This window comes from Artibeus jamaicensis, unplaced genomic scaffold (assembly GCF_021234435.1).
Source record: "Artibeus jamaicensis isolate MK-2021 breed Jamaican fruit bat unplaced genomic scaffold, CSHL_Jam_final contig_332, whole genome shotgun sequence".
NCBI lineage: Eukaryota > Metazoa > Chordata > Mammalia > Chiroptera > Phyllostomidae > Artibeus > Artibeus jamaicensis.
This window is the reverse complement of record NW_026521788.1, coordinates 1,714,916-1,737,517: the sequence shown is the minus strand read 5'-3', so window position 1 is coordinate 1,737,517 and position 22,602 is coordinate 1,714,916. Positions and strand designations below refer to the sequence as shown.

At 37.8% G+C, this 22,602-nt stretch overlaps 1 protein-coding gene across 2 annotated transcripts in view; it reads left to right on the top strand.

Annotated features, from left to right (window-relative positions):
- Nucleotides 1-3,032: 3,032 nt before the first annotated feature.
- Nucleotides 3,033-22,602, top strand: part of KIF11 (kinesin family member 11) — a 54,844-nt gene continuing 35,274 nt past the window's right edge. The window contains exons 1-9 of one of the 2 annotated variants that reach the window (XM_053664041.1): nt 3,033-3,303; nt 10,955-11,087; nt 11,541-11,638; nt 11,725-11,803; nt 13,130-13,315; nt 13,424-13,548; nt 16,461-16,551; nt 17,464-17,706; nt 19,526-19,621. In XM_053664041.1, the coding sequence (XP_053520016.1) occupies nt 11,085-11,087; nt 11,541-11,638; nt 11,725-11,803; nt 13,130-13,315; nt 13,424-13,548; nt 16,461-16,551; nt 17,464-17,706; nt 19,526-19,621 (921 nt within the window). In that variant the 5' untranslated portion in view covers nt 3,033-3,303; nt 10,955-11,084. Of the gene's footprint in view, nt 3,315-10,954; nt 11,088-11,540; nt 11,639-11,724; nt 11,804-13,129; nt 13,316-13,423; nt 13,549-16,460; nt 16,552-17,463; nt 17,707-19,525; nt 19,622-22,602 lie in introns of both variants that reach the window. The other variant, XM_037156676.2, reaches the window with a different exon arrangement.

The following is a 22,602-nucleotide window of genomic DNA, read 5'->3' as shown; positions in this document are numbered from 1 at the left end:
TATTACTTCAGAGAGTTGTTCAAGACACCAGGAAAACAACACTGAACAAGATAATCAGGTCCCCCTGAGGCAGGAGACAGCATAGGAAGAACTCTGAGACTGTGCTGCGGTTACTAGCCAGCATCTAGCATCCTGGTTGCTGGAAATGTCTTTTATCTCTTAGGTAGAATGAATAGCAAACCAAGGCAGGGAGGAAGAGGGAGACATGTCTCACCCACTAACTCGGCAGTCCTGAGCCTGGTCTGATAATATTGCCAGGTGTTCCAACATCACAAGAAACACTATGTTAGCAAGGAAAGAGGGAAGTCCTTGAAATTCTATGTAGCATTTCTGCTATCTGGGGAAGAAGGCCTTGAAACTGTGCTTTCATCCCAAGGTCTGAAATGCAGGAGAGGGTCCAGCCCAAAGAAAAAGCCCATAAAACAACTTTGGTTAATTGTCTACCTCTGGTCACTATCTGTTTTATGAGGGAGTTCCTAATGCTTGCAGAAAGAGCCCATAAATAACTTTGGGTAACTGCCCCAATTTTAATTAACTGCCTCCTGTCACATATCTGTTTTACAACCAGATGAACAAATGTAGTCTGGAGCAAGATAAGGATTCGGGCGAACAGAGTCCCACATACCTAAGTTTGGATAGTCACGTCCCCACTGGGAAAGCTAGCACCACATTTACCAGTCAATCAATATGTAACTTTTTTACTCCCATCCTGTCAACTATATAAGTCCTCAGAACAAAGGACTTGCTCTCTTGGCTCTCGGGCCACCCGGGGGCTTGCTACCCCAGCCTTCAGCCGCCCTTACTTTTGCCACCCTTCTTTACCCTGAACCTATGCCTTTCACCCTCCACCCCCTGCCCCACCTTAGCTAGGCCTGTTCTCTTCCATGGAAATGAATCACTAATAAATCACTAACAGATTTGCTGATCTGTAATTCTTTACATGCATTGGTAAGAAGAACCAGGCATCCTGTCAACACCCCCAAAACTTACATTCTAACAAGGTAGATAGACAATACATAGTGTAATTAGAGATTGTAGTGTTATGAAGAAGAAAATAAACAGAGTTGTGAAACAAAGTTATAGAAGAAATATGCTTTAGGCAGGGTGGTTAAAAAGACCTTTTAAAAATTTATTTATTTATTTATTTATTTTTAGAGAGGGGAAGGGAGCGAGAAAGAGAGGGAGACAATCATCAATGTGTGGTTGCCTCTCATGTGCTCTCTACTGGGGACCTGGCCTACAACCAAGGCATGTGCTCTGATGGGGGAATCAAACCAATGACCCTTTGGTTCACAGGCTGTGCTCAGTCCATTGGAGCCACACCAGCCAGGGATAGAAAAGACCTTTTTAAAGACAAGTTTGAGCTGACATCTGAAGGATAAGGATAGGTGGGTAATCCATGCAGAGGCAAACTGGAGAGTTCTAGGCAGAGGGCACAGGAAATACAAAGGTCTGCCCGCAGGAAAGAGCTTAAAAACCCCAGAGCATGGTAGTAAGCTATGTGCACAGTAGTTGGAGTTGATGTTGATATAGGCAAAGGTAAATGAGGGCCTTACATGACATGGTAAGGAATTTGGATTTTATTCTAAGTACAATGAGAAGCTGCTGCAAGGTTAAAAAGTAGATGAAGGGCATGATCGCTTTTGTTGCTGTTTTTTAAAAGATCCTTTCCCTTTGCTGAGTGAATGCAGTGGGGAGAGAAGAAAAGAGCAAGTAGGGAGATCTACAATATTAAGGAAGTTAATTGTTGTTTAGGGAAGAGATAAAGAAGACTTGAACTAGGGTGGTCAGCAGATGTGATAAAACCAACAGGATTGCACTGGACTAGGAGGACAAAGTCTAGTCAGCGCCATTTGTCTAGATGAGAAAAATGAGGATAGAGGTAAGGGGGATAAAGAATTTCGCTTTGGATAGTTCCATTTTTGAGATGCCAATGAGCCTTCTAAGAGATGTCAGTAGGCATTTGACTGCAGAATCTCCATAGACCAGCGATGGAGGCTTTAGATGTAGATGCTTTCTTGGGGGAATAAGGGACCTGAGAGCTTTCCACTCCATCTGGTCCTTAAGAAACTAAGTGACGCCTACACTGCTATAGGGTAAGGGTAGCCCAAAGCGCAGCTTCCTGGGCTCACTATGGCAAAGGCCCTTAATTCAGTACGCCCCAGACTGAGACACAAAGCGAGAGGCCGAAGAAACTCTAGCACCGCAAACAAGCTACGAGTACGCCTACGGAAAGCCGGCAGTCACTGGGCGTGGGCGGGACCGAGAGAGCGCTGCCTGCTGGGATTTGTAGGCTGACCTTGGCGGACGTTCTCGCAACTTCCTCTAGACGCCCACTGGACGTTGCGCCAGGTACTTGAAGGAAACACACCCTGAGCCTGCATCAATTACTGCAAGAGCATCGTCCCAACGGGCAAATCTAATCTTCATTTTATGCTTGGAATCATTTGGCAACGGCGACTACTTCTCATCAGTTAAAGGATACAGAGTCCTAAAAATGACATGCAGTGTCCCATTCATCACGAGTTGGTACCCGTTGTAGTCTTATCCCTTAACACTTCCTAATTATTCTTGCAGACTATACGGGAAGCTTCCTCCGAGATAGGGACTCGCTTCGGATCTCTCTCCTCTGTGCTTCCTCTCACAATTCTTCAATAATAATGATAATCGTGGCCAGTCTTCCTGAGCGCTTAACTGTATGTTCTAATCTAAAGCTTTTTTACCCGCACTAGCTCATTCTCACAAAGCCCTCTAAAACAGTTGCTATTATTTGTATTGTGAGGACATTTTAGTTCAAAGACGTTATGTGATTTAAGCAACACTGCGTTGAAGTATGACACTGTTTATACCTGCGCGTCTCTCACTGGACTACAAGTTCTAGCGGGCCTACGTATCAGCTTTTTACTTTCTCGCGGGCTACGCCCCAAGGGCGGGGCTGTGGGAATCACACCGCGTCCCATCGTGCCTTGCGTACCCGCGCTGCTATTGGTCAGGCTGCAGGGCTCCTTTTTCAAATTGCGGCGCGGAGACGTTGTTCGGTTTCTGGACGTCCGGTGGAGGCGAGGTTGGTGATTTGACGGCTCCGCTGGCGCGGGACGGAAGACGCGTCCAGTCAGAGCCCCTAGTGGAGAGCGGGGACTCCGAGCTGCTTGCGTCGGTGTCCGTCTCCAAGCCGGCCCTCGGCAGGGGAGTGCCTCCGTCCCAGTACCAGGCTTTGTTTTGTCGGGGGATTCCGTCATGGCGTCCCAGCCGAATTCCTCCACGAAGAAGAAGGAGGAGAAGGGGAAGAACATCCAAGTGGTGGTGAGATGCAGGTAGGGTGAGGATGGTGGGATTCGAAGCGCCCGGCTTTGCTGCTGTGCTCCCTCCTTCGCGGTCTGAGAGGAATTTTAATTTCTGAGGGGACCAAATCTTTCTGTTTCGTAGCGCTCCTTAGTCTCTTGGATGAAGTGACCCCATGTTGCTGTGAGGAGTAAATTAGTGTCTTTTTCCCAAAAAGGGATATGTGGGGGCGCAAAAAAAGAATTTTTCCTCCCACCTTCTAAATTCTTTTAACTGGGCTAATAAATTAATGTGAGACATTATCAGGAGAGAATGTCCACAATTTATTATGCATGTACACGCAGAGGTGACATAAGAATTCACGAGACCCCAATACGCATTGGGCATTTACGGTTCGATATGCCATTTTGGACAAAGGAAAAGTGGGGCAGGGGCCTGGGATTTCAAACAAAGTAGGAGATTTACAGGTTCGGGAAAAAGCAAATTCTTGCTAGACCACCCAGAAACAATGGTACACAGAAGGAAGTTCCAAAAACAGGCTTTGCTAGATTTCTGTCTGCCACACTTACAATACTTGTATATTATGGTGCAAAGGTGATGCTCCCTTCGTTTAAGCAGGTTTTTGTACCTGAATTCCTTTGAGCAGGTAGGGAGGACGGTCAAAGTTTGTGTGTCATTTGTTTCTTAACACCCAGCCTAAAATCAAAAACCCAAAAGGTGTCTTTTGGGGTTGCAAAACTTTGGTCGCCCTCAGAGATTTGCGTCAGAGCTGATAGTTTAAACTGCTGTACTCAGATGGAGAATTTGATAACTTTTCTTTAGTGAAAAGGGCATCCTGTTTTGAAGGTAATTCGACAAAGATTTAGGTGTTGCTTTTATATGCCACTCCTTGCAGTTCGTTAGTTTGGGAAATAAGACCGAGTACCCACTTTCCAGATGTTTTGGCACTTACATTATTGCGATTGCCATCCTCTCCACTTCTAAAAACGTAATCAATCATCTGTTTATTCTAGGTGCAATGTTTTCTTAATTCCTACCAAACGAGTAAACATCATTGTATGTAAGTTTCAAAAATTAAGTTGTAATATAGTGAATTTAAAAGATCGAGGAGACCACTTAAGCCAATATAGCCATCTGGTTGTGCTGCAACTTAGTCTCCCCTACGACAAAGGAGACAGCTTTTTCCGGGTGGGTGGAGGAGTTCAACTCTCCCCTGACGGATTTCCAAATAACTTCTCAGTTTTAAAATTAGCTGGTGCAGGAAGAACATACTTGTTGTTCAAAGTGTTGCTTAATTAGAGATTGATTTATTCAGCTTTTTAGAGGCCTTCCACAGTTTACTGGTGAATGTGTGTTTTGTGTGTCTCTTTGTTGCTGTTGTTTTAAAAACTCTACCATCAGCCAAATTTTCTATAAATCAAAAAGTATTCTAAAATTAAAATATTATTTAAAAAATATGTCAACGAGCTTTCCTAAGTTATTGTTTAGTCAGTTTTGGTGACTTAATTGTACATATCAAAGGTAATGGCTAGCTTTTTAAATTAGGTGCCAGAGAGGAAATTAGGTGGTAACCTTATGTCTAGCTAATTGCCTGTTGTATTCTAGGGCTTTTGTTAATAGTTGCTTATTTGAAGGTTTTAAAAAAATCAACAGTTTTACAAATGGGAATTCTTAGGTTATTTTGATCAGTTAATAAACCTAGGCAGTATTATATTTCTGTGTGGTTTTATTTTCTTTATTTTTTTAAACAAAATATGCCAGGCCCATAGAAAGTTGTGAAGAACCATGTAACAGACATCTGTACATCCATCATCCAGATTAGAAACAGAACAGCCATTACACCCGGAGTGCCAGTGTGTTTCCTCCCTAATTCCCAACCTTCTCCCTTACCCCAAGGGTTAGATAGTACCCTGAACTTCATGTTTACTCTCCCCATGAATTTCAAGCTTAAGTTTAAAAGGGATTTCTTTTACTAAAAAAAAAAAAAAAAAAGATTTTATTTATTTATTTTTAGAGAGGAGAAGGGAGGGAGAAAGGGAGAGAAACATCGCTTGTCTCCAGTCATGTCCCCAGTCTTACCCCACTGGGGACCTGGCCAGCAACCCAGGCATGTGCCCTGACTGAGAATTGAACTGGCAAGCTTTTGGTTCACAGGCAGGAATTCACGGAGCCATACAACCAGGGCTCTTTTATTTTATCATTGTTGAAAAGTGCTTAGGTTGTATGGTATAAAGAGGTGTTTTTTCAGATTAGCCTGGCTTTTTTGTTTGTGTGGTTTTGTTTTCAAATAGTCTTTGTAATGCAAATATGTTCTGTCTTTAGTAAATAAACAATTTAAGAGGTCCTCAAGGTGGTCAGATCTTTTGCTGTAAAGGGCCTAGATAGTAAATATTTTAGGCTTTTCAGACCACATGTGGTCTTTGTCACCTATTCTTTTTCAGTTAAAACAATTTTTTAATTGATTTTAGAGAGAGAGAGAAGAAAGAAGGGAAGGATGGAGGGATAGAGAGAAAAAGAGAGAGAAACATTGATTTGCTGTTTATTATTCATTGGTTGATTCTTTTGTGTGTCCTCACCAAGGATCCAACCCACAACCTTAGCATATGTGAGGACAGCACTCTAACCAATTTAGCCATGGCTAATTTTTTCTTCAGTTTTAAATTTTTAATTCTTACAGTTTATTATAGCCTGACTTCATTACTTGATTACATTGACTACAATCTTTAGGATGTTCTTTTATTGTATAATAACATATGAAGAGAAGTTTTTATTCTACCGATACATAGCTCAAGATAAAGGTATAAATGGAATTGAGAAACTGAGATGTTTTAATCAGGAAAATGCTTTGATACAAAGACACACACATATACACAAAACACCCCTCCCCCTTGTATACTCTACAGCTGGGGTGTCCAACCTTCTTGCATCTTTGGGCCACACTGGAAGAAGAGTCGTCTTGGGTTGCACATTAAATAATTGTGACACGTAATCACAAAAAAACCCTCATAATGTTTTAAGTAAATTTACAGTTTTGTGTTGGGCTGCATTCATGGCCATCCTGGGCCACGTGCGGCCGTGGGCTGTAGCTTGGACACCTCTGCTACAGGTTGGCACAAACACTATGAAGAACATAATACAGAGGTTTTAAGATTTAAGTTATTTTTTGGCATTTTAATTTAAACAGGTGCTTAGGCAATGTAGGTATTAACATATCTGAGTTATTCACATATTTTAAAGTATATGAAGCAATTAGTATATAATTGCTTTTTGTTTGAATGGCCCAGACCAACCTCCCTTAAATAGTAACCCCACATGACGCCAGTTACCAAGTAGAAAACAAAATTGTGATTCTGTATTAAATCAGCAGAGGCTATTGTAGAGAAAGGACAACTTGGAAAATAAAGACTCAGTCATTTTTCCAAGTTGAGAACATTTTAGTTATTAGTAATAAGCTAAAGGTAAAGGTAAATAAGCTAAAGGTAAATTTTTTTGAGAAGCTGTTTATAATTTACTTGTTGAAAAGAGACTATTTCACTATTCCACTATACTATGATAGTGGAACAACAAGTTTTATTGTTGTTTTTTTTTAATAATCCTCACCTGAGGACATTTTGTTTTCATTGCTATTAGAGAGAGAGATAGGAAGAGAGGGAGAGAGGCATTGCTGGGTTTCCTCACCTAAGCACTCAGACCATGGATGGAACCCACAACCTAGGCATGTGCCCTGACCGGAAATCAAACCACAACCTTTTGTTTACTGATCCAGCCAACTGAGCTACACCGTCCAGAACTGATCCAAGTGTTTTTCAACCTTGAAAAGGTTTTCTGAAGTTGGTATCTTGTCAGCAAAGCATTATTCCTGGTATACTCCTCACAGTAGGACCTGAGGTCCATGGTGCTGTTGAAACCTTGATTCTTTCACTGGAGGCTTCTAATCAAAACTGCTGCACAGTTCTTCCCTGGGCTATGTTGTGGGTGCTTGCTGATTTGCTGGACATCTTTTACTTGAAATCAGTAAGACATCATGTGACCTCATGTTTGAGGTTTTAAGAGGTGGAGTGCATCTGCCAGTGTACTGCTTCTACCACCCTCAGACACCCAGTATCTGAGGGTTTTTTTTTTAGATTTTATTTATCTATGGATGTGCGAGAGAAGCATCAATCAGTTACTTTCACATTCCCACCCTGGGATGTTCCTTGACCTAGAATCCAGGAATGTAGGATGACAACCAACCCACTGAGCCACACCAGTCAGGGCCGATACATATAAATATATAAAACATATATATATATATATATATATATATATATATATATATATATATATACACACACATATGTTTTATATATTGTTTGATTGTCATCTCTTCCTGATCCCCTACACACACATTATTATATATATATAATATATATATTTTTTAAACAACCCTTTAAAATTGTCAAATTATTCTTTGACAAGACAAAGGCTAGATTTGCTCCACAGGTTGAAAGATATTATAAACCGGTACATGATATAGCTACTAGTTATCTTTCTGATTTGACTAATTCCCCTGCCCTCCCCCATCTCTTTCTCTCTCTCTCTCTCTCACACACACACACACACACACACACACACACACACACACATTATAAAAACACTTTACCACCCAGGTGGGTTGACTCCCTTGGTTGGAGCGTGGTCCGTACGTGGTCTGTACACCAGAAGGTCTCCAGTTTGATCCATGGTCAGAGCACATACCTAGGTTGCTGGTTCAATTCCTGTTGGGGGGCATAAAAGAGGCAACTGATCACTGTTTCTTTCTCATTTCTATTTTTTCTCACCACCTCCTTCTTTATCTAGAATCAATAAATATATCCTCTGGTGAGGATTAAAAAACTAAACAAAACACATCTACCATACTCTACTTTGGGGCCTTTGCAATTTCTCTCTGCCTGAAAAGCTTTTTCTACTAGAATAGTTACATGGCTGGCTCTCTCACTTATTTTGCTTAAATATCACCTTTATCAGAGAAACCTTCCCTGACCACTCTAAAATAACAATAGCAACCACCTATTTTCCCCATTCATCACTTCCTATCCCCTGGTCTGCTATTTTCATTTTGAATTTATCAGCACCAAATATATTTATTTGTTTGTTTGATTGTCATCTCTTGCTGATCCCCCTACACACACGTTAGGATAAAAGCTTCCTGAGAGTGAGAACTTGGATGTTTTGGATGTTTTTCCTGAAACTTGGTTATGATCCCTGTTATATATATCCCAAGTGCCTAGAAAAGTGTCTGTCACATTTTATGTATTGGATGAATGATTATGGGATGAATGAATAATTTTAGTACAGGACAGGACTTTCTTCCCCCTCTTTTTAATAAATTTTCAGTTACAGCTCACACTTAATATTATACTAGTTTTAGGTATACAGCATAGTGGTAAGACATTTATATAACTTATGAAGCATCGCCCCCCCATAAGTCTAGTACCCATACATAGTTATTACAGTATTATTGACATATATTTACTATGCTGAACTCTATATCTCTGTAACTGTTTTATAACTGCTAGTTTGTGCTTATTAATCCCTTCACCTGTTTTCACCCAGTGCCCCAATCTCCCTCCCCTCTGGCAACTATCAGTTTGTTCTCTATGAATTAGTTGGAATTTGTTCTGTTTGTTCATTTGTTTTGTTTTTTTTTAGATTTCACATATAAGTAAAATCATGGTATTTGTCTTTGTCTGACCTAAGGACTTTTTAAATTCTTAAAATTTGTTTGTTTGTATATGAGAGAGAGACATTGATTTGTTGTTCCACTTACATGTGCATTTATTGGTTGCTTCTTATATGTGCCCTGATCCGAGATCTAACTCACAACCTTAGCTATTGGGACAATGTTCTAACCAATTGAGCTATCAGGCCAGGACTTAAGGACTTTTTAAAAAACAATCCTCAATCTTCCCTCCCTCACTATTTTGGCTGTTTGAATTTGAATATAACTCTAGTGAGGCCAAGAAATTGATGGGTTTGTTAGTATCATTAATAGGAACCTTGCAGTTTTTTAAAAAGATTTTTTGTATATTTATTTTTAGACAGGGGGGAAGGGAAGGACAGAGAGGGAGAGAAACATCAGTGTGTGTTTGCCTCTCACACACCCCCAACTGGGAGGATCTGGTTTGCGACTCAGGCATGTGCCCTGACTGGGAATTGATCCAGTGACCTTTCCAGTGCTTTTCAGGCTGGCATGCAGTCCACTGAGACACACCAGCCAGGACACTCTACTTCATATTCTTGGCTTTCCTTAGTATAAGTTGGTTTTTACCTACTTTTGTTAAACTTCTAATGATGCATGCTGTGAATTATGTGTATTGTTTAGGTTTCAGTACATTTGGCAGGTGACAGCATTATCAGATATTACCTGGGAGTTGCTGAGTTATATTTCCTAGAATCACAAATTTGGTCTTCTGACCAGTCAAAAATATGCTAGGGGGTGGGGCATGTCAGAGTAAGTTGATGTATCCTTCTTAAAGTAAACAGCAACTCAGTTTGTCTAGTGATGAGGAGAAAGATAATTTCCTGTTTGGCACGTCCGTCCTTAATATTTGATATTCTTTGGGAAAAATGAACTCCGGTCAAAGGTACATCTCTCCTTTTGGCTCAGGTGTGTGTTATTTACTGTATATAAATAAACCTATGGTTGCTACTCTGTGGACCACTTTTTTTTTTATTTTTGTTTATAAATCTTTCCCATCATTCCTGTTAGGGTGACATTTGTTAAGCTATGTAGTTTGACAGATATTTGAGTGCCTACTGGATGCTAAACATAGTAGCAGGCACCCGGAAAACAGTACACTAAACAGAATTTCTTTCCCTACATTGCTGATTGGTTGGTACTATAATGACTGGCAACATTACGAGCCCCATTTTAAAATCAGGACACAGTTACAAAGTGCCACACTGCCCAAGCAGAATGGATGACAGTCCTCACTGTACTGAAATGCCTATGGAGAAATTTAGCTTAGAGGATTAGTTCCTCAGGAATTCTTTGACATCATTCATGCTTCCTCCATCCGACCCTGTTCTAATCAGGACCACATTAAATCTTTACTGTATGTTCCTAACAGTATCCTTTGCATACTCTCTCTAAACATTACCTCTTGTATAATCCTGTTTTGTCACTGCTCCTAGGCCTCACAGTGCTGTGAGGACAAACTGAGTTAACACATATAAAGCACTTAGAATAGTGAGTACCTGGGATATAGTAAGTACTCTACCTATTTGTCATTATTCGTAGCTATTTTTTTATTCTGTTCCACTTATCCACTGGCAGGTTGATATTTTGAGCACAGATTTGGCATATTCTTTCTCCTACATCATAACCTAAGGTGGTCAAATTCTAAGAACCTGGGAATAGAATTCTGAAAAATAAGTTTGGCATCTTTTACAGGTTAATTCTGTTAGCATCTACTTCAAGAAATTGTCAGAATTGTAATGTTTTACATATCCTTGAATATTAAAAAAACTGGTAATATTTCTGGGAATTGAAACCCTTAAAAAGCAGTATTATTTAGTTCCTATCTCCAATAGTGCAGTCAAAATGTCACATTATTCTTGTCTAAGGTAATGTCATCAGTATTATCATAAGTATGTATTCTTGAATAACATTGTGTATTTCTTTTTATAGACCATTTAATTTGGCAGAACGGAAAGCATGCGCCCATTCTGTAGTAGAATGTGATCATGTACGAAAAGAAGTTAGTGTACGAACTGGAGGATTGGCCGACAAGAGCTCAAGGAAAACATATACTTTTGATATGGTACTTAAAATGCTGCTACTTCTGTTACTCACGAATGCAAAGTTATCCTAGTATACATACTTCCTTTAGGTTCTAGTGTACAGTGACAAGTTTCAGTTGACTCTGAGTTGGCAGTGGCTTCTAGAGGGCTGAATGAGTTAATTTTTAAAAAATATTTTATTTATTTTTAGAGAGGGGAAGGGAGGGAGAAAGAGAGGGAGCTAAACATTTATGTGAGAGAGAAACATTAATTGGTTGCTTCTCATTCGTGTCCCCCAGTGGGGACCTAACCTGCAACCCAGGCATGTGCCCTGACTGGGGAATTGAACTGGAGACTTTGCACTTTGTGGGGTGACACCCAACCAACCAAGCCAACCAGTCAGGGCTGAATAAGTTAATATATTAAAAATAAAATTATTAAAGTGGGTAATTTTTAAAATGTTTTTCTTGAAATGCTTTAATTTTTTTTAATAGGTTTTTGGAGCATCTACTAAACAAATAGACGTTTATCGAAGTGTTGTTTGCCCAATTCTGGATGAAGTTATTATGGGCTATAACTGCACTATTTTTGCGTGAGTGAATTATTTTTCAAATTGATGAAAAGTTTTAATAATGTATGTGTTCGTTTCTTATTCAACATTTTTGTTAATCCTGACAGATACGGCCAAACTGGCACTGGAAAAACCTTTACAATGGAAGGTGAAAGGTCACCTAATGAAGAATATACTTGGGAAGAGGTATTTGTTGATTAAAACAGACTTCTGTCTCTGAAGTAGCTGAAATATAATGGAATAAAACTTGGCTGAAGGACTTTGTCTTGAAATAGAGAAGAGTACCCATGTTAATAATAGCAGGAATTTATGATGAACTACTACTATAGTAGAATTAGTATATATGGTATGGCTTCTGTTTAAGAAATATATAGTCTCATTGGGAGAGATTGGGCCAAACCATATGGTATAGTTAAGTGATAAGAGAGGGGTCTGTCTGGGACAGAATAGTTGGAGAAGAATATTGTGGAGAAGTGGAATGTGAGTGGGGTTTAGAGGGGAAGACTTTGCAACAAGGGAATGAATCTCAAAGTTAAAGTAGCAAGGGGCAGTATCATGGTTGCTATGATCACCGTGAGTGTTCAAGAAATTAAGGTCACTGCATTGTTGAATATAGTAGGGAACAAATAGTACATTTCACAAAGGTTTTCACCAAGTGTTTCACTGAATTTAGTGACCAAGTCATTTAGTCATTATTAACATTTAGGTGTTGTTATTATTAACATTTAGGTAGATCCTTTTTCCCTAAAGGTTATATATAGTTGAGGCATTAACTTTATGCATGAATAATAAAGTTATGAAACTAACTGTAGGAGATTATAGAATAGGCTTAAGTCGAAGTTTCAAAATCTAGGGATTTATAATAATTTTATTAAGGATATTTACATATTTGAGAATTCTATTTTATGTCAGATTAGGGAATATACTTTTAATTTTAAGATTTTATGTCTTTATTTTTAGAAAGAGGGTCAGGGAGGGAGAAAGAGACGGAGATAAACATTGACATGTGGTTGCCTCTCACATGCCCCCAAAGGGGACCTAGCCTATAATCCAGGCATGTGCCCTGACCGGGAATTGCACTGGTGACCTTTTGGTTTACAGGCCAGCCCTCATCCACTGTGCCACACCAGCCAGGGCAGGGAATATACTTTTAATGGGCCATTTTCCTGATTAAAATGGTGGTATTATGTACTCATAAGAACAGTTGGAAAGAATTATTGAACTTGGCTTTATAAATAGCTTGATTCAGCTGTTTTTTGTGTAATGCTCAGGCACAAAGTGTCTGGCAGGCATGGCAGATTAGTGGAAGGTATAAAGAATAATTACTGTTTAATAGACTGTTGCAAATGACTTGGCTTCTCTAACATTAGCCTAGTGGTTTTTTTTTAACTTGTTTTGACGTAGTTACACTTAAAAATACTATAAAAGCAGGCCCTTGTTATATGTGTTTTAATTGCCACAGTAAATGCTGTTCTGCCTATATTTTAGCCCTCATTAATATCACAATTTCAGGATCCTTTGGCTGGTATAATTCCACGTACTCTTCATCAGATTTTTGAGAAACTTACTGATAATGGTACTGAATTTTCAGTCAAAGTGTCTTTGTTGGAAATCTATAATGAAGAACTTTTTGATCTCCTTAATCCATCCTCTGATGTTTCGGAGAGACTACAGATGTTTGATGATCCTCGTAACAAGGTAACTCAGTCTTTGGGAATGAACTATCTGCAAATTTTAATGTGTGTTGCTTTGGGAAGTCTGTGTGTGTGTACCAATCTAATGGGGCTTTTTTTGATGTTTGGTCAGAGGGGAGTGATAATCAAAGGTTTAGAAGAAATTACAGTACACAACAAGGATGAAGTTTATCAAATTTTGGAGAAGGGAGCAGCAAAAAGGACAACTGCAGCAACATTAATGAATGCATACTCTAGGTAAGAAAACCACTGTCCCCTTCATGTTCCACTTTCTTTTTAAGAATAATTATGAACTTGGGGGAAATCAAATTGGAGTGGGTCAAATTATGTGAGTCACATACCTAGATGTTATGCTAGGCTGCATGTAGTAATTGGTTCGAGATTTATGGGGAAGTACCAATATTGGAAGAATGCTGAGGGGAGAACCAAGACAAGTTGAACTATTAAGCAGAAGTAGCAAACTTTTTTTAAGTTAGAATTTTTTCCCCTCAAATGAAATTGTACATGGGATCCCAGATTAAAATATAGCTGCTGTGGTTGATTTGGGGATGGAATTCTCTGAGGCTTATCTCCTCAGCCTTAAGATAGTTTATTCTGAGCATTTTTTCTGAAGCCCCTATTTATACTTAAAAAGTGGTTATAAAACCCTTGGTTTAAGTAAGGATTAGATGAAAATCAAATAATTTTTTTAAACTTTATTTTGATATGATTAACAAAACTGTGTATATTTAGTTTGTACAACATTTGTTTTTTCAAATAGCTTCATTTTAATGTAAGAGGACAGATGATCATTAACACTGACTTTCAAGGAGAAAGGGGGCATACTTGATAGTACCCTCTATAGGGTGGATCCCAGACTCTACAAATGTAGTTTACCAACTTAGAAGTAACTTTCTCCCTCTTGGTCTTTGAAGGAAACATCAGAGTGTAATTGTTAGAGCTTTGGGTTGGGAATTAGGCATTTGTGTTTAGTTCCAGTTCCACAGTTAACTAAATACAACTTCAGGTGAGTAAGCAAACTTATCTGAATATCAGTTTCCCTGAGCTACAAAATGATTGTTAGGACTAGATCTCTTATTTTCTTGCTCCCTCATTATTGAAATTTGTACAATATCCTATAACAAATGTAGTTGCAACTTTATACAAATGTGTATACATTTAAAGAAAGAAGAAAAACAACATGGAAGTAATTAAAATCATGGAATTATGGGTGATTTTATCATTTTATTTAAATTTTCCATAATAGCGTTCCATTTTTGAAACATATTATAAATCAATTTTCAGTGAAAATTCTATGATTGGCTTGTAACTTTTATATAGAATGAAATGGAGGAATGAATTTAAGACTAGGTAAAATTTCTTTTCTCTAAAAATGCTGAAATATAAAATTCCTATTTTATAAATTTGTATAATTTGGGTCTCCTTTTTTATATATATGTAGACTGGAATAAATATCTCATCTTTTTTAAAAAATATTTTATTCATTTATCTTTAGAGAGGAAGGGAAGGAGAGAGGGAGAGAAATATCAATGTATGGTTGCCTCTTTCTTGTGTGTCCCCCACTGGGAACTGGCCTGCAACCCAGGCATGTGCCCTGACTGGGAATCGAATGGCGATCCTTTAGTTCGCAGGCCTGCACTCAATCCACTGAGCTACACCAGCCAGGGCTCATTTTTTAAACAATTTTATTTACTTATTTTAGAGAGATAAACATCAATTTGTTGTTTTGCTTATATAAGCATTCATTCATAGCTTCTTGTATGTGCCCTGACCAGGTATCAAATCCACAACCTTGGCATGATGCTCCAGTCAACTGAGCCACCCTGGCTAGGGCAATATGACTTTTTATGAATGTATGTGATAAAAAGAAGGAAGACATAATTAAATTTTCTAAAATCAGAGTTGACATCTATACTTAATTGCAATTAATTGCAGTCTTAGATTAGGAATGGGTAAACATTGGTAGAAAAACATGAACTGTATGTTATGGTTTAGATTTATAGTTTATATTTTTCTTGTACCTGTCCTTTTTTCCGTAATTTTAAATAATTTAAGTTTTATAAAAATGATATTTATTATAAAATTTTTCAAGTAATATGAAAAGTACAAATAAGAAAATTACCCTATTCCCTACTGTCAATGACATCAACAAACAATGATGGTCACCAAAGGATACAGAAAGGAAAGATGCCTCAGGTGTCTCTATAGTTGTGAGCCACATAACTGTTTGGTTATGATGGATGGCATATATGACAGTGGTCTTTTATGATTGTAGTATAGCTGAAATGTTCCTATCACCTAGTGATGTCATAATTGACAACAGTGTAGAGTTAAAGCATTACTAATGTGTTTCCGGTAATGCTGATGTAAATGAACCTACTGTGCTTCCAGGCATGTAAAAGGAAAGCACATATAATTATGGTAGTAGACTATATACCATTTAGTTTGAGTAAGTACACTCTATGATGTTTGCATAAACGTAGCCCAACAACACATTTCTCAGAACATGTTTCTGTTCAGTTGTACATGACTAATTTTTGTATCCTTCAGATAAAGCCAAATGTCAGTGTGCAGCATAAGATACACTTTAGAATACTTTATAACCTAACAGTGATTATCTTCTGGTGTTTTGGTAATTATTGTTATGTACTATTTCTGCTGTTCAGAAAAAGGAGTTTTACCTATTTCTTATGACATTCTCCAAGCAGAGTGATGACACAGTTGACACTGTGGGGGAGTAGTCGGATGGCTTGCCTGGTGCTGTTTGAATTTATGGTAATGACATATTTCAGATGGTTCTTATGAATAGGAAGATTGATCGTAAGCCTTCCATTTGGACACACCAGGCAGCTGTCCCAATCCTATCCCACATTCAGTTTTCAGAGGCGCCTGAGGATTCTAGTTTTCTAAGTCTTCTAGAGTGTTTTAAATAGCTTCTTATTGTATTCTCCTATAGGCAGTAGGTACAAGAAAGCAAAAACCTAATTGTTGTTTTATCAACCTTCTGTCTTCTAAAATCTTACTGAAATCTCCTGTCAGATACTATCTTTCTTTACTTTTGTGGATCAATATCTTGGCTGTTTTCAATTTTTTACAGAAAGCAAATATTTTGTATTATAATGATTGGGGAACTTGATCTTGTTTTCTAGTCGTTCCCACTCGGTTTTCTCTGTTACAATACATATGAAAGAAACTACAATTGATGGAGAGGAGCTTGTTAAAATTGGAAAGTTGAACTTGGTAAGCACCTACCTTAATACCACTGTTTTATTCTTTTTGTTTTTTACTCAGCTTTATTGAGGTATAATTGACAAATAGAATTATGTATTTAAAGTATACAATATGATAATTTGATATATGTATTCTTTGTAAAATGATTAACATAGTCAGATTAACATATCTATTACCTCACATACTTTTTTAAATTTGAGAACATATGAAATCTACTTTCCTAGCAAATTTCAGTATAGTATTATTAACTTTACTTCCTAGTGTGCTTCAGATCCCCAAACTTACTCATCTTATCACTGAAGTCTTGTACCCTTTGACCAGCGTGTCCCTATATCCCCAACCTCTCTGCTCCTGTTAACCAACATTCTTCTCTCCTTTCTCCCCACCTCTCCCACTAATTCCACATGTAAGTGAGATCATACAGTATTTGTATTTTTGTCTTGTCTGGCTTTTTTCACGTAGCATATTGTTCTCTAGGTTCATCCATGTTGTTGCAAGTGGTAGAATTTTCTTTCTCATGGTTGAATAATATTTCATTGTGTGTATTGTATATAGCACATTATCTGTTCATCCACTGATAGACACATTTCCATGTCTTTGGTATTTTGAATAATGCAATGGACATGGAAGTGCACATATCTCTGTGAGAAACTGATTTCATTCCCTTAGCATATATACCCAGAAGTGGGGTTGGTAGTTCTATTCTACTGTTTCCTTCTTGATCCTCTCATAGAGCAGCCTGAAATTTTGTGTTTCTAGAAAATATTTTTATAGTTACTGAGTTATTAGCTTTGTAGTGGGTTGCTAATTAGAGAAAAATTATTTTGCTGGCTATTTAATACATTCTGCATAATATGAGAATGAAAGTCTTCAAGTCCAAATCCAATAGCCTGACAGCCTTTTTTTTTTTTTCAATTCAAGGTTGATCTTGCAGGAAGTGAAAATATTGGCCGTTCTGGAGCAGTTGACAAGAGAGCTCGGGAAGCTGGAAATATCAATCAATCCCTGTTGACTTTAGGAAGAGTTATTACTGCTCTTGTAGAAAGAACACCTCATGTTCCCTACCGAGAATCTAAACTAACTAGAATCCTCCAGGATTCTCTTGGGGGACGTACAAAAACATCTATAATTGCAACAATTTCTCCTGCATCTCTCAATCTTGAGGTAAGCTCTTTGAAAGGTTTCTGCAAGTGTGGTAGCTGAAATTCTTATTTAGCTATCACATTGTCTTTTAAAGTTTATTAACTGGCTTTATTAATTCTATATTATAACAAAAAGAATCTGGACATTGCATATGGACACTGAAAAAAATCTCTTTCTCCTTTCCTGACAGGGTTTTTAATTTGAAAAAGTAGTCACTTACTGGTTTTTCCCACACGCTCATCAAAGAAAATTGCTGTGGTCATCAGCAGTGTATGGTTACATGGGGTATGGAGATTTAATTGAGGATTTAGAAGTGGGTTAAGTGAATGTTAATATTATAGATACTGCTTAGAGAGCAGTGAGGATGGGGTTGGGTGTATGGGAACAGGTGCAAAAACTAAAAGAAGAAACAAAGATGGCAAAATCTACTTTTATTTTATTGTAATCATTTACTTTAAATGGAATTAGAAAAACTTTGTAAGGTCTCTATCTCTCCTGTCCTTTTAAAAAATATTTTTATTGAGATAATTTACATATTATAAAATTCACCCATTAAATGTATATAATTCAGTAATTTTACTATATTCACAGAGCTGTGTGATCATGGCCAAAATTTAAGTTTAGAATATTTTCATCACTCCAGAAAGAAACCCTGTAACCCCTAAGCACTCACTCTCCATGTATTTCTAGTCCCAGCCCTCGGTCACTGCTAATCTACTCCTTTTAATCTGTAGATTGGCCTATTCTGGACATTTCATGTAGATGGAATCATATAATAAGTGTTCTTTTGTGACTGGTTTCATTCATTTAGCATAATGTTTTCATTGTTCATCCATGTTGTACCATGGGTCAGTATTTCATTCCTTTTTGTGGATGAGTGATATGAGGTCTGTCTGGAAGAACTCTAGTCATTGTTAATATAACGAGAATGTTTTCCATGACATTGAATCTATGTAACCTGGCAGCTAAGGAGAGTGGACTGAAGTGTGCACATGTGTGAACTATGACAACTTCACTGGACTGGTCAGTGAGGGCAGTAGATGCCATTGAGTGAGCATGTATGGTGTGTGGCCATAGCATTCAAAATGACTGACTGAGTAGAGTAACAAATCTGCATCAAATTTTGTGTTACACTTGAACATTCCTTCACAGAAACTATTCAGATGATTCAGAAGCTATGGGCAATTGGTGATTGGCAGCTTCATTACCACAGCTTGCCTACTCATGAATCATGTTTCATGCAGAGTTTTTTGGTGAAACATCAGATCACCCAGGTGACTCAGCCCTGCTACAGCTCAGATTTGGTGCCTTCGACTTCTGGCTTTTCCCCAAACTAAAATCACCTTTGAAAGGGAAGAGATTTCAGACCATCAATGAGATTCGGGAGAACTGTGTAAGGCCCCAAGGTGCCTACTTAGAAGGGGACTGAGGCATCATTGTCCTATGTACAATGTTTCTTGTATCTTCAGTAAATGTGCCCATTTTTCTTATTACATGGTTGAATACCTTCTGGACAGACCTTGTATTCCATTGAATGGATATAGGACATTTTTTTTATTCATCAGTTGATTGAATTCACTGAGTTTTGAAGACTAGTCTAAAGTAAAAAATTACTGGATCAAGTTATCAAAAAGTTAAAGGCCCTAAAATTGAAGAGAAAGAAAAAAGATAAGGATGTTTTGACCAATCTCTTTTTTAAAGGTTGGGTATAGTAGTCTCAGTAGATTTTCAGATTAGCTATAACCATAAATTATTAGTTATTAGTTATTTATATAGTACAGTTTATATAACAGAACTACAATCTCATATTATCTTTAGTAAATTGCCTTTTTCATCACAGGAAACTCTGAGTACATTGGAATATGCTCACAGAGCAAAGAACATACTGAATAAGCCTGAAGTTAACCAGAAACTAACAAAAAAAGCCCTGATTAAGGTAATTGTGAAGTTTTGTGAAATATAATCTTTTTTCACAAATGTGAAAGTAAGGAACTGCAGTATATAATTGTTAAAAGATTTGTTAAATTGCCTGTGGTAGGACTTGTCATCTGATGATTTAAAGCAAATACCCTGTACATTAAAATAATTTTTCTAATGCTAATGTGTTGACTTTATCAGCTCTATTAAATCAGAAAAATTTGAAAATATTTACATTTACAAAATTTATTTATTTATTTATTTATAGCTTTAGGGTATAATTATCATAGATTAGGGTATAAATACTGTAGCATTCACCCATTGTAAGTCTACATTTCATGATTTTTGTTTATTAGATTCCACATATGCACGAAATCTTACGGTATTTCTCTTTCTCTGACTGACTTATTTCACTTAGCATAATGCCCTCCAGGCCTATGCTGCTCTCCAAAGGGTAATATTTCCTTCATTTTTATGGCCGAGTAATATTCCATTAGTAAATATACCACAGCTTTTTCTATTCCATCATTGACGGATGGACACGGGCTGCTTTCAGATCTTGGCTATTATAAATAACACTACAGTGAACATAGGGGTGCATATATTCTTTCAAATTAGCATTTTGTGTTTCTTTGAATATATTCCCAGCAGTATAATTTCTGGGTGATAAGAGAGTTACATTTTTAATTTTCTGACGTAACTTCGTACTCTTTTCCACAGAGGTTGCACAAATCTGCATTCCCACCCACAGTGCACAAGGATTCCCTTTTTTTTATGTTGTCACCAACACTTTTTTGATTTACTTATGATAGCCATTCCGACAGGTGTGATATGGTATCTCATTGTGGGTTTTTAAAAAATTTTTAAGTGTATTTTATTGATTATGCTATTGCAGTTGTCCTATTTTTTTCTCCCCTTTATTATCTTCCACCCCTACCCCCACCACCATTCCCCTCTTCTTAGTTTGTGTCCGTGGGTCCTACACATAAGTTCTTTGGCTTCTCCATTTCCTGTGCTATTCTTAACCTCCCCCTGTCTGTTTTAAACCTACCATTTATGCTTCTTATTCCCTGTACCTTTTCCCCCATTCTCCTTGCTCTGCTGATAACCCTCCATGTGATCTCCATTTCTGTGATTCTGTTCCTGTTCTAGTTGTTTGCTTAGTTTATTTCTGTTTTTGTTTTCTTTTAGGTTCAGTTGTTGATAGTTGTGAGTTTGTCATTTTACTGTTCGTAGTTCAGTTTTTGCCATTTTGATCAGTTCTTTCATTTGGGCCATATTTCTTTGTCTTGGGGCAACTGTTACATTTTAAGGGGTGTAGCCTTAGACATTCACCAGGGTGGGCTTGTGGCACTGCATGTGGGGGAGGGGTCACAGGGAACAGTGTCACTTGCTCGGCTCTCCCCCAGCTTTCAGTCACTTCCCCAACTACTCACAAGCAAATTGGGCCCTTCTGGTGCTGATTTCTGGGTGGGTGGATTTGTGTATGTTCTAGGACCTTATGTATCTCTCCTGTGAAGCTGGGAGTTTCTCCCACTGCCACAACCCCCACATATTTTTATAGTCAGAAGTTTTGAGGCTTTATTTTCCTGTACTGGAACCCTGGGTTGTGCTGTCTTATTCCCCAGTTATTCCTCCCAGTTTATCTGCACCCAAATGTGGGACCCCTAGTCCACCAGCTGCTGCCTTGCCCCAAGTCCTCTCCACCTTGGTGTCTGCGCCCCTCCTACTGGTCTGATGAATGTTTCTTTTTTAATTCCTTGGTTGTCGGACTTCCATACAGTTTGATTATCTGTCAGTTCTGGTTGTTTCTTGTTTTTAAATTTGTTGTCCTTTTGGTTGTGCAAGGAGGCACAGTATGTCTACCTATGCTTCCATCTTGGCCGGAAGTAAATGTTTTTAATTTCAGTGTGATCCATTGTTCCTTTTATGGATTGTGCTTTTGGTATCAGTTCTAACAACTCTGTCTAGCTCTATGTCCTGAAGACTTTTTCTTTAAAAAAAAACAAAAACAAAAAACCAACCCTTAAGGCTCTGGACTGAGCGTGGGCCTGCAAACTAAGGAATCACAGTCTGATTCCCAGTCAGGGCACATGCCTGGGTTGCAGGCCAGTTCCCAGCATGGGACTCAAGAGAGGCAACCGTACATTGATATTTCTCTCCTTCTCTCCTTCCCTTCCTCTCAATAAATAAATAAATAAATAAATAAATAAATAAATAAAATATTAAAAAAAAAACAAAAACCAAACTTAAAAAATCTACATTTCACATTTAAATTCATGATCCATTTTGAACTGATTCTTGTTAAAGGTGTAAAATTTGGGTCAGGCAGCAATGTTTTGCCTGGTGGTTGTGGTGGTGGTGGTGGCGGCAGCGGTAGTGGTTTGGATTGCTTTAGCAGCCTTTGTTGAAAAGGCTGTATTTTCTCGGTTGAATTGATTTTGTACCTTTGTGAAAAATCATTTGGGTATATTTGTGGACTCCTGTTTCTGTTCCATTGATTTATATATCCCCTCCCCAATACTAAACAGTTTTAATTACCATAGCTGTGTAATAACTCTTAGAATCAAGTACAATTTAAATGAAAGTTTATACAAGAAAACATTTTTCTTTATAAAAGACTTCAAAATAGGCCCAGAGAAAAACTACATTAATTTTATATGTATTATTTTTAGAATATTACGCTTTTAAATAAGCATTATTTTATTTCGATACTTGATTTTTTGAGCCCTAATGCTTTTATTAAATCTAAAAATATTTCAGTGATTCTTTAATATTTATCAAAATATTTAGCCATTGTTTAAAATTTCAGCTGTTTCAGTTTATACTTTTTTCTATTTTTTAAAATTATATTTTATTGATTATATTATTACAGTTGTCGTGATTCTTCTGCATTTGCCCTTTTATACCCAGCACCCCCCATTTCCTCAGGCAATCCTCCCACCATCATTTATGTTAATGGGTCATACATATAAGTTCTTGGGCCACTGCATTTCCTGT